Source organism: Brachionichthys hirsutus, chromosome 3, assembly GCF_040956055.1.
Source record: "Brachionichthys hirsutus isolate HB-005 chromosome 3, CSIRO-AGI_Bhir_v1, whole genome shotgun sequence".
Taxonomy (NCBI): Eukaryota; Metazoa; Chordata; class Actinopteri; order Lophiiformes; family Brachionichthyidae; genus Brachionichthys; species Brachionichthys hirsutus.
In genome coordinates this window covers 12192787-12212174 of record NC_090899.1, presented here as the reverse complement: position 1 = coordinate 12212174, position 19388 = coordinate 12192787, and the positions used below count along the sequence as shown (strand labels likewise).

Here is a 19388-nt window from a genome sequence, read left to right as displayed (position 1 = left end):
TTATTATCCGTTTCTCGTAGACAATGGTCAATATCACTTCATAAATCTGAGAATCATGTGGATCTTGTGAAATTAAGCCTGAAGGATGCCACAAAATGATGGACTACACAGAACGTCTGCCAAGTGTAGCAAGCCTTGCTGCACCAAGTGGTGAGAATAATCTGGAGCATTATGAGGCAGACCTTTGATGTCACCCTTCAATGCTCCCAACACGGAAAGCACACATTATTCTTGACCACCTAAAACTGCTAAGAGCGCAGCCAAACAAACAAACTCGCATGCTCTGTGTTTTATTGACGGACATTGGTAGAACATAATGAAATGTACTACTATGGCCTCTAGACCTGACAAACATGAAATCAGAGCTATGCTGCGTTGCATCTACACGGCTTTATAATAATAAAGGCCAATCCTGTTTGTGTGTAAATAGACGTATTGTGTAGGAGGCCCTGTCTGCTTTGCGTGTCTGAGACGAGGCCTGTGTGGGCCGGACCTCATGTGATGAAAGTGAGATCTGCTGTAACCAACGGATTTGAAGGCTTGAATCGCCAACAATGTTTTCTGGATTTGAGCCACTGGCAGCAGACAGCTGGTGAAAGTGTTGCATAACTTGAAATGTCACCATTTTTAAGACCAAAATATCTACAAACTTACAAAGATCTGAGAGTTTTGTCACAGCAAATGGACACATAAGAGACAATGCGCTCCTTGTGTTGAATAAATGCTAAACATTTAATTTACAGACCCATTGAAATGTGTAGATTGCATTATTTTTGTTGTCTCCAAACCGCTTTAGAAATCGTCTTTCTGGCTCCACACTCAAGAGTTGTTGCTTTTTACTGGTTTAATTGCTGATGTTGTAGGTTTGCAAAGCACACTGAGGATCTATAAGTAATAGTGGGGTACATAACTGAACTTGACCTACTATTACTCATAACCACATTCTATGCATAAGTGTTTAGAATCCAATCAAATTTTAGATTTGACAATTTGCCTCCGACAGGCAGCAGAGTGTTGATTAATTCTGCACTAAATACAGTATGTAATCAAACAAACCACAGAACATCCACCATGTCCATAGGACAGCGTCGCTGGCTGACATCCAGGAGGCCAATACCTGCCCTGCATGCATCGGTCTAATACCACTAACAGCTTCGGTCCGACACAAAGAGCCTCCCTTTCACCCAAGCCAACATTCCCCCCAGCAGGTACATCAGCTCAATTATGATGATGGCAATGACTGATTACATTTTACCTCTCCCCTGTTCCCCCAATAAGTCTGGCCATCACGCAAGAGATAGAGGGAGAGGGAGAGAGAGAGAGAGAGATGGAAGACGCGAAAGAGGCAGCGATGGCAGCGTCATCTCCAGCGAGCTACAAGATGCCAGTCTCCGGGACGGCATCAACCGTCCCGGTGGCAGACTCACCGTGACAATAATCTATACCTACAGGAAGTCAATTAAAAAGTGCCAGGGGAGATTAAGAGCGGCGTGACAGCTTTTCATCAGGCCACGGGTTCGTCTGGGAGAACCGGCGTGTCGCGTGTCTGCACTGAGTGTGTGGAAGGTAAATGGTGTGTGTGTGTGTGTGATGGTTGTAAAGACATGTTGGAAAGCGGATGGAGGCGGAGGGAAACGACCGTTGCAGAACACCCTTAAAAGCCCCCTCATGAATATTAAGAAGGGTTCTGGCAGCCGGCAGCTCTGCTACAAGTTTGCAAACCAGCATAATGTGTCTGTTTGCGCTGGGAACAGACTCGGTCCGGATATCAATTAAATCAAGCGTTGTCAGTCTGATGGCCCCCTCAATGGAGGGACAGCCCATTCCCCGCTACACATCAGCTCAGCTTTGTGTCAACCATCCATCTTTCATCCTCCCCTCCCCTTCCTCCTCTCTCCCGGTTGCCATCTTTATCAGCAAGTCTTTCTCTCCTTTGCTCTCTCTCTCTCTCTCTCTCTGTCTGTCTCTCAAGCAGCCGGTAACTGAACGCACAAATTACTCTCCCCTCCACCTTTAGCTCCCACTAAATCTTTCCCCTTTTCCACTTTGCTGAGCCGGGATATTTTATTCCTCCATCAAATATGCATCCCATTAATTAAGTTAAATTACTCCTGACTGCCAAATATCCCCTGCCCCGATGGGTGTCAACACTGAAATGCATGACTGTGAACCTGCAATGACACGGCTCCGACACTTTAACATGAGTTACAGCCTTTTCCAGCTCCATCCACGGGCAGATTAACAGACACTTTGGGCTGCTGGAATTAAGCGCCGTTCGCTCCTTCCTCCCCACCCAGCTTTTTAATAAGTGCACAATGGATGACACTCGCTCTTCTGACAATGAGAGGACTGATATTTTAATTACACCCCTTTTTTCATCTGTCTTCCTCTTCATCTTTTAATTGCTGTTGTTAATCACTCATTAACTTCACCCTCTATTTTTTTTCCCCCCCTTACGATATACCTATAGCACGATTAGCTCAACGGAACAGATTGTTCAGCAACGTTCTTTTGTGATTCAACTACCGGTACTTGCAAGAAAAAAAGTTTGCTTGCAGAGACCTAGTTTTGGGTGGAGGGTGATAACTTTGCTCATGATCTTCCAACCAATGGAGCTGATTTACCTTTGTTAACTGATTTTAATCTCCGGACGGCAAATTAAGGGTGAAAAAAAAAAAAAGGCTATTAAGATATGGTCTCATAAGGAGAAGTGATTATAATTACCGCTACTTCATTTTAGTTCCGCAATTCTTGCAGATTGAGATTGGGGGAAGAAAAGTGATAAAAAGCGGAGAAAAGCTGAGACCACAAGAAGTTCAATGTTTTAAAAACAAAGCTACTGAGGTCACACATAGCGGAGACTTGTTTGGTCCTCAAGCGTACGGTAGCTTAATATCATTATCCTACGTGCTGTGTTGGCTCCTTGGCGTCAGTATCGCTCTTGCCGTTTAGCAGCTAGACCTGTTCTTTGTTTTTGTTTGTCTTTGATTAAAGCGAAATGCTCCAGTTATGAAGCCCCCAGGTCCCTGTCCTGGGCCCACTGAAGAATATGAGATTGTTATTAAAACCTAATAGGATTGATCTGCTGACAGAGACTTCGATTGTTGCCTCTCGCTCTCAGAGATGCTGAGCTGGGTCCTGTGCAAACTGTTCAAAAGCATCCTTACACCAACATGAAACGGAGAAAACAGACTTGTTCTCCCTCAAGTAATTGTGCTGTGCGATTTGAAGCACAAGTTTAATAGCATTCATCACCTTTCTGCTGAGTATTGGACCTACAATCCAAACCCAGCTAATGAAGCCATATGTTTGTTGTCATCTCTTCAGCAGAGATATCTGTGAACAAGTCACTTGTGAGGAAATAAAGTTTGACAATCCAGCTCCAAAACAAGAATAAAAAGTGTAAAACTGTACACTGGTGGATTTATACTGATGCATCGATGCTGTCGAGGGCTGATTTCTCGCTCCCCTCTATTTTGCCTCTCTTGCCTTTTTCTGTGCGTGCTTGTGTTCCTGTGCAAGAGTGTGTTTCTATTGCAAAAAACATTAATTTTACAAACATCAGCCCAAGGCTACTAAACACATCCAATCCATTATGCTGCGCTTTATCGTGTTATGGGGGGGTAACGGGCTGTAAAGCTGTCTCGGTCATAAAGACCGATCACAGAGTGCCGAGTCAAACTTGGATGCCAAGCTCTCCAAAGCCACGCGCAGCCCTTGTTATTGTCGGAACATCTCCGTCCCACACTTAACCTTTCCAGGCCAGCCTTTCTGCATTATTTTCCAAATGACCTTAACGTTACTTATTTCATTTCCGATAATGGAGCACTAAATTTCGCTAAATTCATCAGTGCATAATGTGTTTATTTTGGTGAAGGGGACTACATTGACTGACAAGGACCATGTTCCCAGACACGACCTGTTGGTGTCCAAAGCGATGACCCCGTGTCTAAGGAGCACAAACTAATCAAATTGATCATAGCAAGTAAATAACGACGTACCGGTATACAGACTTTCATGGGAAATACATCAATACTGTACACAATAAATAAATATATGGATGCTCTTTTTTCTAAACAGAAGTTCATGGGTGCAAAACAGGGTACCTAGAAAGAAAAACACATTTTTGAAAAATAAATTCATGCATATTATGGTACAAAAAAATGTATGTGGTTTGGTGTCATTTTGTATATTTTCTTACTTTACATGCCGGCATCTGCATATTTACAGCCATCTGAAGGTTGATGAAGAACTAAAGAAATATGTGAACATAAAAGGTTTATTGGATCTGAATCATCTGAGGAAAATACTCCATCTACATCTGCTGTTTGTTTATGAATTAGAATTCCAGCTTCAAGTTCCTGGTGTAACGCTCTCTGTCTCGTCATTTTGGACATTGTGGGTTCATGAGCAGACGGTCTAATGCTAACATAAATGTATAGGTTCCCCAGAGCTGCTGTATCATAGACACAATCCCTCAGCCTGCAAGGAGCAGTGAGTTTCACGCCTTTGCTGTATGAGTGGAGGCGCTGGAGAGGGGTGGAGGGATCTGAGCAAAATCGCTAATGTACGTGATGATTAAGTGTAACTCAAATACAGAGCGTGTTGTTCGTACGCCTGACAGGCAGTAATTTGGTGTATTATATTCTGCGGTTTTAATTGCACGCCACCAACATGTCCCTCTGACACCTTATGAAGCGATGATGTACAATTATTTCGGGGCGGCTAGAGATCAGTGGAGTGACATTATAATCATCCTCATAAGGATCCCTCTCTTCATCTGCAACAACCATTAATGTTTAAACGGGATGAAAAAAAAAAGAGAACATAAAAATAGTTCTCAGGGAGTTCTAACCAGAATCTGTTTGAGGATTACAGGGAATCACATCAAGGGGAAAGGAGAGGGGTGTGGATAGACAATAGAGGGGCTGAGTTAAGTGACGGCTTTCTCTGGATAAGCAGCGAGCTAAGATGCTCTTCCACTGTCACTGCCAGGCCTCAACACTACTCATACAGGCCCGGGCATTAAGGCACATTATAGCGGATGAGCCACGCAGGGCGGAACTGATGGGCTATTCTGGGAGCAGACCAGACAATCTCACAAGACAGGGGGGGACATAAAAACCCTGACATGAGCCAGCCCCATCCTGTTAACAGTCAAATCACACACACAACGCCCAACACGAAATCATGACTATATATACTCTCTCTAACACCAAGTCAAGAAAACTGTGAGGCGGGAGGGAGGGAGGGAAAAACACAAAGAAGACAAACTTAAGCAAGTTGCAAACTTTCTTGAGTAGTGTGGAAACAACGGTTTTTATGTTTTGCTCAAATTCCTGAAGTGACATTAGGAAATGGGCAGCTTATGACCCATAATCATAAAATGGCAGTCCACAAGAGGACAATCCATGTCCACGATAGTGTTAATACTTCTAAGGCCCGGGCTGGGATATTAAACCAATGCCTCAAAGCATTTACACTGTTTATGCATAATTTAACACCTACAACAGCAGTAGACGTCCATTGCATCTTTGGGGAGGACGAGAGAGCGGGAGCGTGGAAATGCTGAATCCAGGGCCTTTCTGGTCGTTGATGGAGGAGAGGAGGAGGTTCATTAAGTGGCCGGGGCCCCACTGTGGACAATACCCACTGGGTGAAAGCACGAAAGTCTGCCTTATCACATGCTGAAGTTTTTTCTTTTTTACCAATTAAATGAGAGAAATCTCATCCTGCATGTAAACAGCCAAATTGTGTTTTTCTGCTGCTTTTGCATTTCTTTATAGGCAAATTAAAAAAGATCAGTCTTTTTGAAAATAAAGAGCGGAAGGAATGCAGACAAACGGACGACTGATAGAAGTGGGAGGAATCGGAGGGGAGCGGACAGGAAGCCTATAAGGTGTTCTCAGTGATGAGCGAGGCGCTGACCAGCCCACTCAGCTTTGAGTGGCAGCGTGGTCAAGGGTTCCAATCGGTCCTGGCCTGGATTTGCATTTGTTAATTAAATGCCACAACAATATGATCTTCAACAATCAACAAGTCCCCCCCCCCCCCCCTACTTCCGAGAGCAGACCATCTTACGGTAAGGCGAGGTGGACAGCCAAAGTGCAGCGCATCCATTTGCTCGTGGTGTCAGAGTCTCTGTAATTTTAGCGTCAGAGTTTAACAAGAGAGCAAGACGACAATCGATGCTGGGGAGCAAGAAAAAAACAGGGTTGGGGGGACGTAATAACAATATACTCAGCCGAAGTTATAGGTGTGTAGACCTGAGACTCATTATTGAAATATATCATGCTGCAAGTAAAAATAAAACAGCCTTGTGTAAACTTAAGTGAATAATGCAAATTCTAAACCAAAATCTAAAAAAAAAAAAAAAAAACTTTTCTGGTTTTGTCCCCCCGTTATCCGTATCCGTGAGGGCATGCAGAACTTAATCGCGATATAATTCCACTTTTACACAATATGCCTGGAACACGAGCGTTCATTTGTAACAGACTTTAGATTCAGGGTAAGGAAAAATCAGAGGCAAGAAAAGTTTGAGAAGCGCCGCAGACCACGTGTATGTATGGCTGAGGCCTTAATGAGGGTGTTTCTGGGGGGGGGGGTTCTTTGTGTTTGCTGCTCTTTAGTTAAGAGGAGGAATGGCCTGGTGATCAGTCAGTACTGAAAGCACACACACTGCGCCGATTTGTCACCAATGGCTGGCACGGGCAGCACACGAGCTCCTCCATCCCCATGATTTGTGAACCCAGGGGCTGTATTTAGTAGTCCCATTTAAAGGCATATTGAAGAACCGCTGAAATGTGCAGTGTATGTGCAAGCTACACGCTTGGTCAAAAGCCCAAACACGCGCGGCACTCGGGAGGAGAGGGGCTTCTGTCTGGAGGGCTCGTGAAACATGAGCCGGTCGTCTCATTAAAGGAGAAGCTGTGTTTAAACCAAAGCTTGTTTGCTGCCGCCGTAATATGTTTACAAACATCAGCTGGGGCGAATAAACACATTCGCTTTACTCGGCTTCGGAGGAAGGAAATCGGCCCACAAACTGAACTAAACGGAACGCTTTGCACAGAATTACACAGAGGGAGAAACTAATAACTCTACATATGTCTTCATCACTGTACGTGTGTAGCCGCAGAAGCTCGATGGCACAAGGCTGGAAATCCCACCATTTCCTCTATTCCCCGGCTGCATGTGAAACAGCTCAACGTGTCCATTTGAACATGGCCCAGCCGTGAGGAGCTCTGCCACGGGAACGAAACTAGACAAACACAACATATGGACCACGTCAAGGGGACAAGACTCGGAATAATGATTGTCCTCCTGCACTAATGGCATTAATAAGCGTTGTATGGTTGGATAAACTATTGGTTGACACTTAATTCATGAGGGACGAGATTCACACCACAGCAAAAGGTTAAGGACAGGTTTTCATAAATTTAATGTCATTAAATTATTTCATACTTATTTATTTGTTTTCAGCCTTGGTCAATTTAATTTTCTTGCCTAGATAAATGACTTTGGAGGCTAAATCAGAATATTTAATGGCTATCTAGTTTGGCTTTGTTAAAGAAACATGCACATCAATCTGTACTGACTGAATTTAAATTCAGCATGTCAAAGATGCTCTAAACATACACAAAAAAAAGCATATTTTGCTTATATACGGAGCACCTGAAAGGTTTCAATGTTCTTTTTTGAATACTGAAATGTCAGTTTTGAAAAGCAGTACATCCGTTTGAATCAGCAGGAATTGGATTAAATTATGAGTTATTTTGAGACTAATTCTAGCTAATGGGTTCTGTGCGAACACCAGCATGAAACCTCCCGACAAAGTGAAGAAAATCACCCTCTGAATGGTGTTGGCTTCCATTGTTCCGTAAACTACACCAGAAAGTACCTTTAATCACTATGCTACACCAACATAACAATATTTACAAATAAATATGCTAAAATTATACAAGCGAGAGGTCATTGTATCCTCTAAGGGTTTACAAAGACACACTGCTAGTTATTAAGTGTGGGATTTTCGTTTTAAATGTTCACGTTGATCATCTTCTGTCACCAAACTTCTACAAGTTGGAACACAGCAGAGGCTTTCTTTTCCTCTTTGTCACTGTCAATTTCCTGTTTCTCTTCCTGAGTGTTGTATTCTAACATTGAAAGACTGTTTCTTAAATCCTTTCTGCTGACGGCGACTCACCCACAGACGTCGCATTTGTACTCCCTCATGCCGAGGTGTCTTTTCACGTGGTTCCTTGCGTCTCCCAGCTGAGCGGTGGCAAAGTTGCAGATCTTGCACGTGAAGGGCTTGGATCCTGCAACGGAAAGCGCAGAGAGTTCATATCCAACAGAAATATTACGTTTGAAAGGAAGAGGTGGCAATTTTAATAAAACATGACCGAATAACCGCGGAGCAGAAATTTGATTTTGCATTACAGATCATTTTTCAATGCCAGGCAAGTAAGAGTGTTATTAGTTCTGTGCGAGGATTTCAACCTACTGCCAGACATAAAATGACTCCAGAATTATAAAAACAGATGCCTTTACTCGAGTTCAAGTAAAAACTATGGTCACACTCCAAGCATGTCTTCCTTCACTCCATCTATCCTTGTCACTCTCCTTCATCTCTTGCCGACTCTTCCTTTGCCTGTGGATGCGTAAATTGGATTCCAAAGGTCAGGGCAAATACGTAAATCAATTCTGTGTGCGCTCAGTACCTCCCATTCCATCATTAAAGCGCTAATCACTCTGGCGGGCGTCGCAGGGAGGTTTCTCCCTAATTATTGTCATTAATAAGTCCAGAGGGTGGGGTAGTGTTAGAGAGAATGGCAGAGCCGCAGCCTGCAATCACTCATTGAAGAGCAATGCCACGACGGGCCCATGCCTCCTCGTTCTGCGTGCCGGCATCAGGCTAAAAAAAAAAAAGAAAAATGGAACTGGGCCCTTCACGACTCAGAAAATAAAAAAGGCCGTTTGTGTCACAGAACAGTCAATAAAAACCAACTTTTGAATTCAGTCATATAATGTGGATACAGTGTACATAAAAATTAGATGAACGTGTTCAAAGCAAACCCTCACCGGCTTGCACTGAATATACAACGCTCTACAATACTGTATTTATTCCGGGGGCAGCTGCTGATTTGATTAAGCACTTTGTGTGGATTACTAATTTGTTCATACACGGTTCACTTGCTGTGAGCTGGAAGTGCGACACATCAAGTTTTAAACTGGTAACGAAGATTGAGAGGCAAGCCTGCGCTAACAAGGTCCATAAACACGAGGGGGGCTGGGGGTCCAAACACAGGCAACATCACACCAGCCTCATTGCACATGTCCCTACATTATAGCACACACACACACACACACATACACACTCACAAACAAATAAAGGCAGAAAAATACACAGCGCCTCCATACATATCCGCACGCTTTACACCTAAATGTGCAGAGGCTTTCACACACTGAACAAAATCTATCACACAACCACGGTCATCAACACCCATATAAAAACCCCCACACACCCTCCTCGCAGCACACCCGCCATCACGCCGACACGTACCCGCATCTAGATGCAAAATGCCACATCACACCTGTGCATTCAGACACACACATTAAATTCACAAAAGGTAATCACCTCATGGACAAACACAAAGAGAGACGATCACGCTCTCTCCTTCTCAATCACGCACTCCGACACACACAGCCTAAAAGTTGAGGTGCGAGGGAGGCGTGCGGGCGGGAGCTGATTTGTCCAGATGGCTGGCTGAGTATGAGACATGGCAGAGAGGAGAGAGATGTAACGTCCCTCAGTTCTCACATCTTATCACATTAATACTCCACCACTCCACTTAAACAGCCGCCATGAAACTGAAATTGACCATCAATGCGGCGTCATGTTAAATTAATATTGCCGTCCACATTGGGGCGATGCGGCTCCCTCACATCCCAGATGAGACGGGGAATGACTAATTCATTTCCTGAATGCAATGTTTCACACACGAGGTGAGGTCTGAAGCCTCGCAACGGCGCACACTCCCGAGATTTCAGATTCAGAAAGAAAGGATGCGAGATCTCTTTATACAAATCAGAAAATCTACACTTTAAGGTTGTTATCTGTCATAATTGAGCAGAGAGGTAACAGCATATTGAATGCCACAAGGGAGGAAAGAAGAGAAAAACATGTTCTCTCTTAACTCATTCATTGCCAGCCGTTTTCGCTTATTTTGCCCTATTTTTCCAGACCCACAGAATATTATGCACTATGACGATGCAAAGATTCAAGTCTCTTCTTTCATCGGGAAAAGAAAGCGCATCGCTGCAGTTTTTCGGTCTGGAGTTATTGGCTGTTGAAGAGAGGCATCATTCAATTTCAAATTTGATTGACATCTTTAGGCATCAATTGGCATTGAATGAGTTAAAGGCTTGTCAAATAAGTAAAAAGAAAACAACAAAAACACTCATAATGGATTGAATGGTTGCTAATGCTGTGAAAGGGACACGTCACCTTTAGTTGGTGGCCCAACCGTAAACACTGAAGGAGCAGAATTTGAAGCATTATAGATTTAGTGTAATTAATTACTTAACCAAAGCTCCCAGGTTGGTTTTCCATGCGTTTCACCAGACATCCCGTCATTTAAATGTTCACCTCTTTTAAACAGACATTTTCTGAAGCCCGTATCAGATAAATCTGACGGCAGTGATCGTTATTTTTATTTAACTTTGGTCAGTTTTCTCCAAAGAGCTATGAGCTGGGACTTCGTGTAGGATGGGTTGCAGATCTGATTGTCTTGTATCATTGTTTAGTTGCTTTGGTGGTTTTCTTTCATCTATGAAATGCAGATACTTCCTTGTTTGAAGTGCTTGACATCAAAAAAGACAACGATATGCCTCTACCAAACAACCTGACAAGTCGATTTCAAGAGCAGCAGCTAATAGAAAATGATTTGCTGCCCAGCCATGCCACCATTTTACACCAAGGAGCGATGTGCAGTAGGTGATATTTAATTTACACAATCCCTGAAGCCTTTCCATTCCCAATCTGAAATATTCTTTCAGTGACCTTGAAGATGTCCTTTAACTTCAGAATGGCATACCTGGGAAGGCCTTACTATATTACAATGCAGCCACCAGATCCCATATGAATCTGAACATTCCGTCTCCAAGCCCCGATGCACCGTTACTACAACATCAGGCGACACGTTGGGAGTCAACTGCAATGGTATTCCCAGCGTAGAGGTCTGAAAGGACGGAGACGTTGGCTCAGGGTTTGGCTGCACACAGATCTGGTCAGCACCATTGCCACTGGCGTTCTCACGCTCTCTTCGCTCCTTCAGAGAGTCTGTAAAGGTAGTCGTCCTGAAGTTTGGACAGTTCCTGCCTCAGCAACCCAACAGTTTTCCTGAGGGACCAGTTATTCCCACGTGCCTCCCTGCAGTCCTGCGCTGGAGACTACTGAGGCCCGCAGGCTCTCCTTTGCACACACCATCTCTCTAGTCCCTTTCACTACCTGCAGCAGGAGGCGCTGGGAGGCAAATAAAATGCATAGCTGCCCTTCTGACTTGTGTCAGTCTATTTTCCGTCACCACTTTGACTCAGCGTTTGTTCTCTTTTTTTAATTCTACACCTGGTACGTCTGCATTCTTGCTTTCAAAATCGAATGCATAGAGATTAATAGTATAAAACTAAAATAATAATGATGATGATGATGCAATGGTTTTTTATAGCGCGTTTAAAGGCACCCAAAGACACTTTACATTGTGCATTATTCATTCACTCCACACTTGGTGGTGGTGAAGCTACTATTGTAGCCACAGCTGCCCTGGGGCAAACGGACAGGAGCGAGGCTGCCAATTTGCACCATCGGCCCTCCTGACCACCACCGACATTCACTCACTCACTACATTCACACAGGCAATGTTGGTGAAGTGTCTTGCCCAAGGACACAACAACAGTGGCCACATGTGCCAGAGCCGGGAATCAAACCGCTAACCGATCATAGGACGACCCCCCCGCTCCGCCACCTGTGCCACCGTCGCAGAATGACTAGAGCTTTAAAGATGTGATGTGATCATGAGCTGTGGCTGCTTTCAAGGCATCCGTACAAACACAAATCATATCCAGTATGTGGGCAAGCATGCATGGCATGTTTGTCCATTACTTTAAGGCTCAGTCTGAGGTCAGGCAGCTCACGCCAATGAAAAAATGACCAATTTACTTCAAAATGCAAATTCCGGCTGTACTCTCATTTGCAAAATGCAAGAATGTTCCTTTAAGGGACAAATTGACAAATCTGTGTGCAGCCTCCCACTACCGACTCCTGATTTCACCGATTAATCAAGTGAATAAAAACTAGGTCTTAATTAAAAGGATCTGGACGTGCTCCCAGCCCAGAAACAGGCAGACCCCTACCGTGCGACTCCAGAGCCCTACAAACAAACGCCCAGAATAAATGACCAGCACATAAAAGGTGAATCATTCACTGTAATGAGGGAACTTAGCAGGAATAACAACTGGCATATGTTGTCAAAATGGCGTTCTGCAAATAAGAACAGCATAAATGAAAGTGGAAAAGTAATCACGCAAACAAGAACATAACTCAAAATATAAAACGACGTAAACCTAAAAACCAAAGTATTCATCACTTGAAACCTCAAAATGTGCCCTTGACTTGTAGCCATCCGTTGGGACCTCAGTGTCACAGCTTTCATTTTCTTAAGTAACACTAAGTAAGTGACCTCAAAACTCAAGAATTATGACACGGTAGAATTATGAATACATATAGACTAACCGTTAATAAGGAGAAAGTGGTGCTCGCCATTAATCATCAGGATTTCAACCTCTAATTCTGCAGCTTTAAACAATTTAATTTATGCAATCTGACGGGCCACACAAGGTGACTGGCATGCTCTATATAAGGGCAACAAATATTGTCTTTAAGGGAAATGACTCCTCTGCCTGTGCTAACACTAGTTACCCGTCTGAAGCAACTGAAGTAACAGCACATCACTGCTTTTTATTGCAATGCATTTAAGCCCATTACATTTATGGGCATATGATGACAAAGTAGAGTGAAATCAACACACTGTTTTAAGCACTTAACCAGTATTCACTGAGGAAGTATCATCTTTAGTTTTCCTAGCAGGAGCTACATGACAAAGCTGAGATACTGAACCTTCCACTTTCACCGTTTCTGACTACGGTTCCTACACACACACACACATACGATGAACACACATTGCATGGACTTCAATTTTAGTCCCATTAAAGTTTGTGCTGAAAGGAGGGTGAACTATAGGAGGCAGAGAGGTCCATTTATTGATGGTGCCCTCACATCTTGTTCCTGCATTAACTTGATTTTAAAAGCAATTAATACACATGGTCAGGGGAAAGTAATGGAGCGCCCCATGTTCTTAACCTGCTGGACAGTTTCAAGCTAAAGCCCTGGCCAGCGCGATCCTGCTTTGCATTATAAATGACAAGATAAATCTTAATGGATTGAGTATCGCCAGCTAGCCGTGAAGGCTGACATATACACACATTTGCTAGGCGTACAAGTGCTCACGCACACATACACAAACATGGACGAACAGACACAAGGGAAATTAAAGGCTTTGAATACGTCTGCATTGATTATTTTAAATTATTAGCCCACCTCTCTTTGGACCTCCAATGCTTTTAGCCCAAGCTTTAACACATTTACAGAGACTTATTGACTATAATTACAACTGAGTCTTGGTAATGGACACATCAATTATGAGTCGCACATGCCTCTGACCAAGCGTTGTTCAGGGAATCCCAATCTGGGATCCATTAGCGTCTCTCCTGCTGGTCTGAAGCTCAATCAGTCTTTACCTTCACCTTTAGTGAAACGGCTATTACCTTGCTGCAGCAGATAGTAGCCTTAACATTAGCTGAAACTGAAAGCAGAGGCTGTATCTCCCCATTCAGTAATGTTGTTCTTTAAAACAAAGACGCCTGAATACCGATTCAGAGATATCAGTTGCACATTTCGTTTTCTTTCTTTTTTTTTTCTTTTGGGGGGGGGGGGGGGGTTAAACTTTACTCGTCGAACTGCTCGTTGGATGATGTTCCTTTTCAGCTGTTTTCCTGTAGTGTTTTAACACATTTGTAGTTAATTGTAAGGTTTAGGCACTTTATAAACTCTTCATTCAATACCACACATAAACGAGGGATAATAGCTTTGACCTTTTTTTATACAGCATACATAGTGTATAACACATATTTGAATTGTTTTAATGCATGAGCGACACAGAGAACATGAGGAAGAGGAATGCTTGACTAAATATGAAGCAGGGTACATACCAGTGTGTGTGCGAATGTGGGCCAGGAAAGACATGGAGTTGCTGCTCTTGCACACCTTTCCACAAAATTTGCACACACTCCCCTGGTTCTCCTCACGTTCCCGGTTGATCTGCTCGGTGTCCTCCAGCACATACTTGTTGACCTCCCTCAGGAGCTCCTCGTGTTTCTCCTTTATGTGATTAAACAAGTCTTGCTCGCATCCAAAGCGATCGGTGCATTTCACGCACTTGAAGCTCGCGCCCCCTTCAGGCAGCTTCTCCACGCTGTTCTGCTCATTGCGCATGTGGGCGGCGCTGGTCAGGTGCTGGTGCAGGTTGCTCTCGGTGTAGAATGACTTACCACACACCAAGCAGTGGAAATGTTTCTCCTTGGAAAGATGCTTCATTGAGATGTGGACGTTGAGGCCACTGATGCCGTCGGCCATGAAGCCGCAGTCCTCGCAGCGAATGAGAGAGCCGCTTCCTTTGGCCTCCTCTCTCACCTTCACTTTCTGTCCTTTGAACTTCTTGACATGTGTAGAACTGGAGGGCAAGTAGCTGGAGGACACCGGTAATCCTCCAGTCAGGCATATGACAGAAGCCGCACCTTCTATAACCAGACCTTCCCGCAGTGCCTGCTCCTTCTCAGCAAGGTCCTTCATGGACACGATACAAGCATCAAAGGGAATGGCTTTGGACATTTGTTTGTCAGGACAAGAGCTTTGTACGGGAGCCTCTACCTCCAGGCTCGCTCGCTGTTCGGGCTCAAGTTCTACTGCAGTTTGCTGGGGATCAGTTGACTCGTTGGTTGGCTCTGGTTCGCTGCTACTGGAACAACGTTGTCCTTGCTCATCATCTGGACTTCCTAACACACTAGACACAGGATCAGCAGGCTCTGTTTTGACAGAATAAACTGTTGTTTTCTGACTTTCTACAGCTTGGCTGTCATCTGAACAAGATTCAGACTCTTCGGCGGGGAGCATCATGGGAGTATCACATTCAGGTTTAGAGTCGGGCCCCACAAGCTCAATGCCCTCCTTCAGCTTCAGTGGAAGTGCCACTGCTCTTTGTCCTTCACTCACGAGTAGCTCCAGGTATTTCTGGCTTTTCTGTTTGTGCTTTTCTGTGTTGACATGGCGAGTCATTTCCCTGCTTGTTACAGCATAGTAACTACATGCAAGACAGACATACTCGGAATCTTTAATATGCTTTCTCTTGATGTGAAGGTGCAGTGTTGCGGGTGATTGAGCAACAAAGTCACAATGGCTGCAAGCATTTGCAGCGTCTTGTCTACTTTTACTGTCTGCCTGAGTTTGTTCTAGAGTTTGTTCGGCTGCGATGTGTTCAGGTACCTGCTCTTTCTCTGTCATCTGGATGTCTGCATTTGGTTCCTGGGCTTGAGTAGTGGTTAGCTCGTGTGGTGATGCACTTGTGCTAGTGTTGGTCAGGTTTTTATTTGCACAGTCTTGCACATGTCTAACGTGCTTCTTTGTAATACAGTGACGATCCATGTCTCCTTTGGTTACACAACTGTATTTGCACAGAGTGCAGCTGTATCCATATTCCTTGCTGTGTTTGCGCCGGACATGCACACTGAGATTAGTCGCATTTGACACAATAAGTCCACAGTATCCACAAGTGGTTGTGGAGCTATGCTTTGGTCTTCCTCGTTTCTTTTTGGGTGGTTCTTCATCTGAATCTTCCTCCTCAACCAATACAATGTTAGCAGCTTCTGCTGCCTCTTCTACTTGTTTATCTCCATCTGACAAAGATGCGACGGCTTCCCCTACACTCACCTGAGCAAAGTCATCAATACTTGCAAGTTCTCCAGCACTGTCTAGGTTTACACTTTCAACATATTCTTCAAATGAGGAAAGTTCTGGACTTTTCTCCCCTTTCTCCTGCTGCATGTGGCGATCTGAGGACAAGTGGACATCCATCAGCTGTGATGTGGCTGAGTAAAAGTCACACAGTTTACACCGGTAGCCCCCCTGGTCATGGTGTTTGTCCCGAGCATGGTTCTCAAGCACTGAAAGGGTGCTGACCCTAAATTCACAGTGTGCACACTTGAGTTGGAACCTGCTGAGAGTACGTTTGGCTGCAATTCTTTTTGGAGTAGCCTTTGAGGTCATCCCAGGATCCATAGGCTCCTCGTCTATATTTACGTTCTCATCCGTGTCATCTGAAAACATTTTAAACATATATATTTTAGACCTCTTTTTAACAGTCACAGAAACTAAAAGAACAAATTAACTTGTGTCTACATTTGTAATTAAACAAAAACATAAAACTAATTTTATTCATAAGTGAAAATTCTTCAAAACTACCAAGAGATAATTTAGGCACAATTAAAGGAAATTATTTGGATTTGTAAACTATATCAACAATTTGGTTACTTTTTTATGCTTAAAATAGGGACTAAAACATTTAAATAAAAACAAAACAAATACAGCACTCAGGATCCCCTGCTATGGACGCATGTCATTGAGTCGCACAATTAAGAGTAAATGCTTTAAATGAGTCCCTGTGAATTACAATTATTCATATATGAAAATAGATTCAAGAATGTTTCAATAAAAATCACTAAAATTCTCAAACATCTTGAAATATTTAAAGTTCTGCCCCAGAAACATTCATCTGATATCCCACTCAGACTGAGCCCAAGTTCAATTCGTGACCACGGAAATATTTCCGTGGTCAAGCCATACATCAAAAGTAAAAGTATGGCTTGATGACTTGGTACCTTGTTATTGTGAACAGAACATTTTGTTGGGAATATATGAAAATATTAAATAAAAAATATTAAACAGCCTTTAAAATCTGCTCCAGACATGAAATGAATCAGTAGAATAAGCCTAAATCCAACATGTAACCATGGAAATGTATTTTCTTAAGCACTTAAATATTAACAGGGGACCTTAGGTGATCTTAGCACCTGGTTGAAGGTTTTGTTAAAATTGTTGTGGAAATCTGAAGTAACAGACAGATAGCGCAGTTGAATGAACCTCAATTCTCATTCCGTGTGTATTGATGTATGTATTATATATGTATTAATTCAGTACGAGGCTGGATTGTAACCTTAATTAAGCAATAGAAGAGCATATACTTACATGTGTACGCAATGTCTTTGGTGTGGTATCTCCAGATATGCACATCTAAGGGGGACTTGCCCCTGAACTCTTGACCACAGTCGTCGCAGGAATGGATCATCTTGGGTTTTGGGGTCCGCTTGCTCATTCTTCTCTCGTGGATCGTGCCCTCTTGACAGGTCTGCTGTTTGTCTAATTCAGGATCATTTTTTATTAAATTCTTTGTCTTCATGTCATCATCACTGGCCCCTGACTGGAGCTGAAGAACAGATTCTTGACTTTGTTTAACATCAACTACATTTGTTTTCTCAGCTGTACTCTTGTCAGAGATACTTTCACGTTTTTCAGCTGGTTGATCTACTCTAGCTGTGCTCTTGGAGCGGTTTCCATGTTTTCTTGCAGAGTGAATCTTCAGGGATCTCGGACATTTGGCTGAGAAGCCACAGATTGAGCAGAGGTCATCCTTATCCCCATGTACGGAGTCTGGCTCACTTCTGTTGGGGGAGCATCTGTCAGATCCTTTTATTTCCACATCATCTGGCAGTTCCCTCCCACTGGAGTCATTTTCAGTCACTTTGTCACCAACAGCTTCTTTTCCCGATAGTAATATCTTGTCCATAATATATGTTGATGTAATTATATGATAATTTGTTGAAGCAAATTCCTGTGAGAAAAAAACAGAACTTGACTTCAGTATAAGACATTGTTTGAAACACAATCATCAGAGGGAAGATTTCCTGGAAACAAGTGAAGCGCACTTGTGAAATTAACGGCAAGATTCCCGATCAGTGATCGCGCCTTTATTATTTATTTATTGGTTTAACACAAGCAAATGTCGCCATCTAGAGGCTATAAAGACAAACTGTAAAAAAGAGCCAACAACACTTCAGATATTTGACAGAGAAAGCCTATAGATAAGTAGTTATTGGTTTAAAAAAATACATTGTTAAATTCTTGTAGACAAGATTTAAAATGTGACTAAAGACACTGACGAAATTAGATCAGTATATATATATTTTTTTATATCTTAACTAAATAGCATGTCTGTTGTTGTTGCATTGACTGTATATTTACATAATTGTGTATTTTCTCAAGGCACAACACAAAGTGCTGCTCAATGTGTTTGTATTTTCTTTACTTGTGGAATGTTCTTTGTGCATTACATGTAAACTATAACGGCTGAATGTTCAATATGTATGAAAGTCTTGCTTATCTGCAGCTTTCTCCAAAGACAATGTCTCTATAAATATAAGGCATAGCTCGAGCAACATGCATCTCATTTATTTTCAGCACTCCATTTGTCACAAAGGTTAAATGTTATTCTGTATATTTGTTGATTACTCATCCTGTAATACTTGCAATGGTCTGAATGAAAGCAGTACTGTAACTATGAATATGTCCATTGTACTAGCAGAAGTAAAGGGAAGTGATGATCTTCGTGGGTCGGCGTCTCACTTGCGAAACTATCGGATTTAGAGGACAGCTATTTTGGAAATCACAGAAAACCACCACGAAGGCATTGAATAGTATTGGTGCAACTGTCTCATTTCAAAACAACTGCAGTACATAATAATAATAATAATAATAATAAAGTACACCGTCAGCCCACTAACTCTAAGGGAGAGAGTTTTCCAAATGTCTCGCGAAGCTAAGCATTTGATAGGAGCTTCATAGTTTAAATTTAGTCGAACACGTTTTAGATTGAACGTTGCAAACTGCAACAAAAAGGAAAAATAGCCCCTGCGATGTGTACTGTACACTTGGCAACTAATGCTGCTTCTTACTCCTGATTCAAAGCAAGTGAAGTCGTAAACAGTGCTGCAGTTCAATGCATGCTAACACGCTAACGAGAGATGTTTCGTCAACAGCATTATGGCACGAGAAGCGCGTCCAATCAAATCGCAACGTCAGCCGTGCGGTCCTATCACAGCGTAACGAAGGCGGGCCTAGATTGCTTCATGGCATGGAAAACGACGGCAGCACAGAGGCCCAAAAAGGA

General features: G+C 43.0%; 1 protein-coding gene across 1 annotated transcript in view; it reads right to left on the bottom strand.

The window, feature by feature from the left end:
* znf407 (zinc finger protein 407) overlaps positions 1-18008 on the bottom strand; it is a 126563-nt gene extending 108555 nt beyond the window's left edge. Inside the window, exons 1-3 of the mRNA XM_068758761.1 lie at positions 17411-18008; positions 14323-16482; positions 8201-8315 (exon numbers count right to left, since the gene is read on the bottom strand). Of these exons, the coding sequence (XP_068614862.1) occupies positions 8201-8315; positions 14323-16482; positions 17411-18008 (2873 nt within the window). The remainder of the gene's footprint in view (positions 1-8200; positions 8316-14322; positions 16483-17410) is intronic.
* Positions 18009-19388: the final 1380 nt, after the last annotated feature.